General features: G+C 40.9%; 1 protein-coding gene across 1 annotated transcript; it reads right to left on the reverse strand.

Annotated features, from left to right (window-relative positions):
- Window positions 1-2,920: 2,920 nt before the first annotated feature.
- LOC308619294 (tigger transposable element-derived protein 1-like) lies at window positions 2,921-3,337 on the reverse strand (the record flags this gene model as incomplete). Its single annotated transcript, XM_081237916.1, has 1 exon — window positions 2,921-3,337. The coding sequence occupies one exon, from the start codon at window positions 3,335-3,337 to the stop codon at window positions 2,921-2,923; it is 417 nt and encodes a 138-aa protein (XP_081094042.1).
- Between the last annotated feature and the right edge of the window lie 1,110 nt (window positions 3,338-4,447).

Raw genomic sequence — 4,447 nt, forward strand, 5'->3', positions numbered from 1 at the left:
GGAAGGCATTGGGATTTAAAGTTTACCTTGGATGGTAGATGAGATTTAGGAGAAGGGAAAGGAAATGAATCTTTATGAGAGATATGGTAAGTAGTTTAGATAAGTCATCTCACTTAATCTACAGAGTAAATCAGTGAAGAAGGTACTTTGTCCCCCATGCTAGAAGAAATGGACCCTGGGGAAGCTTCATAAATTGCCCAAGATGACTCTGGGCTATTTAGTCCCTGAGGTAAATTGGAACTCATGTTGGTGTGAAAACAGATTCCAAGCTCTTTCCACTATACACCCCACTGAAGAGGAGAGACAATAAATCTTCTGTAACCTAAGGAACATGTCCTCTAGTGTGCACACATGGAGAGGTTGGAGGTGAGGAGCAGTGGAAGAACTCTTTTCTAGCTCTCTAGGGCATTTAAGTTAAAGGAGGTATTAATCAGATACATACTCTACTGTTATGTAATTACCTATGAACTGAGGCCATCTAGTAAAACTAGGAGTGAATTATGGTGAATCTCTTTTTCGGGCCATTATATGGTTAGTGTGATGAAACGCAATTATTGTTTTCAACTTTCTGCTCTGTCCCTGGAATAAGACAGTACCCATTTTGCATGTGACTTGTCCATCCTTCCTAGTAGGCAGAGCATACAGCTCCACACCATCAACCTTGGACTGGGCCTTGTGAATTCATAGCTTTGCCCCATGGAATGTGAATGAAAATGTCATTGTGCCAGTTCAGAGCAGAGGCTTCAAGGAGGGGTGTTTCTCTCGTCCCTCCTGACCCTCTACCCTCCTCCATAAGAATGATATGCCATAGTTAGTGGGATGAGAAGGTACAAGGAGCAGATAGGAACCCAGCCTGTAGCCCAGAGGCAACCCTAGCTGAGCCCAGTTAAGCCATCAGAGCTACAACTGACTTGCAGAACTGTGAGAAAGAAATGTTTGTTGTGGTAAGTGATTGAATTTTCAGGCTCTTTGTCACGACAGAAAACCTTGACGTTTGATAGTTGGTCAAGCATGGCCTCATTTTGAGACCAACCAGAAGTCTAAGTGTCACCAGAGGAACTCAGATATAACATCAGGGAAAATTCCAGAACTAACCAGAAATAACTAGGTTGCCTTAAGTCAGGGATAACGTGGACAAGATAGGATTCTTGATCTCTTCTTTTCCATCCTGTCAGCACAGGGCTCAGCCTCCAGGGAGTTGATGGGAGGCTAAATGCTATTTGAGGAAGGTGATCTTGGTGAGACAATCATAGTTAAATTAAACTCAAGAATATGATTTGATTGTAGGTTTTCTCTTTTCTTCCTCATCCTCAATGCAGAGGAAGCATAAGATGCATATAAGACAGAAAAATATAGGGAAATGAAAAGTTCTTAGGCAATTCACAAAGTTGGCAAGCAGAGTGAATAACTGAGCATGTACTGTACAGTAAGTCCCCTACATACGAACGAGTTCTGCTCTGAGAGCACTTTCATAAGTCCAATTTGTTCATAAGTCCAACAAAGTTAACCTAGGTACCCAACTAACATAATTGGCTATAAAGTACTGTACTATAATAGGTTTATAATACTTTTCACACAAATGATACATAAAAAACAAACATAAAAAATAAAGAAAACATTTTTAATCTTATAGTACAGTACCTTGAAAAGTAAAGTCGTACAGTACAACAGCTGGCATACAGGGGCTCGCATTGAGTGAACAGGCAAGAAGAGTCACTGACCGGAGGAGGGAGAAGAGGTGGCAGATGGTAGAGCTGAAGGATCGTCAGCAATAGGAGACAGAGGGCAAGCTGCAATTTCACTCAATGCCTGACCTTGATGGCAAAGGTTCTGGTTCCTTGCTGGGTTCAATTCTATCTACCCTCTTGAAAAAATGATCCAGTGATGTCTGGGTAGTAGTTCTTTTTTTCTCATTGGGTCCCGGCCTCAAAAACTAACAGTGCCTCCTCAAATAAAGAAAATCCCCTTGCCATTTCCTGTGTTGTGAATCTCTTTGGTTCTTCAGTTACTTCTTCTTCCTCTTGTCTCTCTTTGTCCTTTCTCTGGGCCTCCAATTCCATCAGGTCTTCATTAGTAAGTGCCTCGTGTTGCACAGCAAGGAGTTCAATGAAGTCGTTCTCTTGCAGCTCTAGTTCCACCTTCTTGCTGAAGGTCACCAAGTTGCTGAAGACCTCTTTGGACTCCTCATCCACCTTCTTAAATCCACGAAAATTGTGAACAGACTGCGGGCACAGCTTCTTCCAAATCCCATTCATGGTGACAGCCGTAACCTCACACCAAGTGAAGTCAATGTTTTTTATGGCCTTGTAGATGTATAGTCCTGCCAAAATTATTGCAAGGTTGTTCCTGATTTGTCACTCACCTTTACTGCCTGATGAAAAGTGTGACATAAATAATATTTCTTGAAAGTCGCTATAACTCCCTGGTCCATAGGTTGGATGAATGACATGGTATTTGGTGGCAGATGCACTATGCTGATGTTGGGATGAAACTTGTTCGTGAATGGGGAGTGGTTTGGAGCATTGTTGAGCAGCAAAGGAACGTTGAATGGGACGTCCTTCTCCAAGCAATATTTCTCTACATCTGGGATAAAGTGGTGGAAAAAACAGTCCTGGAAAGTGGCCTGTGTAACCCAGGCTTTGGGGTTACTCTTCTACATAACAGGAAGAGAGACCTTGGCTATGTTGTTAAGGGCTCTTGGGTTATCTGACTGATAAACTAAGAGAGGCTTCAGCTTCATCTCGCTGGAAGCACTGCCACAAAACAACAGAGTTAGCCTATCCTTTGTTGCTTTATATCCTGGCATCAAGTTTTCCTCCTTACTGATGTAACTTCAGTCTGGCATCCTCTTCCAGTACAGTCCTGTCTTATCCACACGAAAAACCTGCTCAGGTAAATACACACCTTCGTCAATAATTTCTCAAAGTGTTTCAGGAAATTCCCGAGCAGCTACCCTATCTGCATTTGCTGCCTCTCCACTTACTTTTACATTGTGAGGGTTGGCTCTAGCTTTGAACAGATGAAACCAGCCATGGCTGGCATTAAAAGATGCACCCTCTGATTCTTTGCTGTGTTTCTTCTTCAAGTCTTCATAAAGGCTTTTAGCTCTCTCTTGAATCAGCATTAAGCTGAGCAGGACTCGACGCTGATGCTGATCCTGCATCCACATGCTGAGAAGTTTCTCCATCTCCTCCATCGCTTTTCCACGTTTCTTCAATATTATTGTTGACATCATTGGCACAGCAGACTTCACATGTTCTATGATCTTGACCTTGTTCTTTAGAATCATGCCGATGGTCGAATGATTCATGTTATAAGAATGAGCGACGTCTACCATCTTTTCACCTCCCTCCACTCTCTCAAGTTATTTTCACTTTTGTTTCCATCGTTATCGCTTGGTGCTTCTTAGCAGTACCAGCTACATCACCACTGCTTTTATGCTTACTTCCAGACATCCAGGGCTTGAAATAAAGGTATTGTATGACTGTACTCTATACAGTACTGTACAGTAAAGTACACAAAAGCACGATCACTTGTAGAGGATGCAGGCGCATGATGATGTATGCCAGACACATGAACTAACTTATGTGACTGGATATGTGAACACAAGTTCACATCTTTGAAAGTTTGCAACTTGAATGTTCCGGCATAGGGAACTTACTGTACTTTTAGAATCTGCACACACATACGGAAACAAGCACACACGTTCTAACTGCTACAAATGATTCCTGTGAGCACACTATTTTAGTAACTGGCCACACAATCTTGATGCCAAACCTGGTCTAATTAGCATTCTCTCATGTGTAATTCTCTACTAAGGGTTGTGTAAATGATGAAGTGCTAGTGAACAGATAGATGACTACCAACTTCTCATTAGCACAACCCCAAGACCTAATTACTTTAATGCAGTTAAAAGTCAGCCTGCAGCCTCAGCAAAAAGACTTTTAAAGACATTTTAACCATGCAAAATTAATGGGATATAGCAAAAGCAGTCCTAGGAGGGAACTTCACAGTGATACAAGCCTTCCTCAAAAAACAAGAAAAATCTCAAATAAACAGCCTAACCTACTACCTAAAAGAATTAGAAAAAGGAGAACAAACAAAACCTAAAGTGAGTAGAAGGAAGGAAATAAATATCAGCAAGGAAAGAAATAAAAGAGATGTAAAAAAAAAAAAAAAGAAAAAAATCAGTAAAACTGAGAATAAACAAAATCAACAAACCTCTGGCCAGGCTCACCAAGAAAGAAAGAGAGAGGACCCAAATAAACAAAATAAGAAATGAAAAAGAGAAATAACAACCGACACCACAGAAATACAAAAAACTATAAGAGAATACTATGAATAATTATATTACAACAAATTTGACAACCTAGAAGAAATGGACAAGTTTCTAGAAACATATAGCCCACCAAAACTGAATCAAGGAGAAAGAGATAATTTGAACAGA

Source organism: Mesoplodon bidens, assembly GCF_964165515.1.
Source record: "Mesoplodon bidens genome assembly, chromosome: 6".
NCBI classification, from domain to species: Eukaryota; Metazoa; Chordata; class Mammalia; order Artiodactyla; family Ziphiidae; genus Mesoplodon; species Mesoplodon bidens.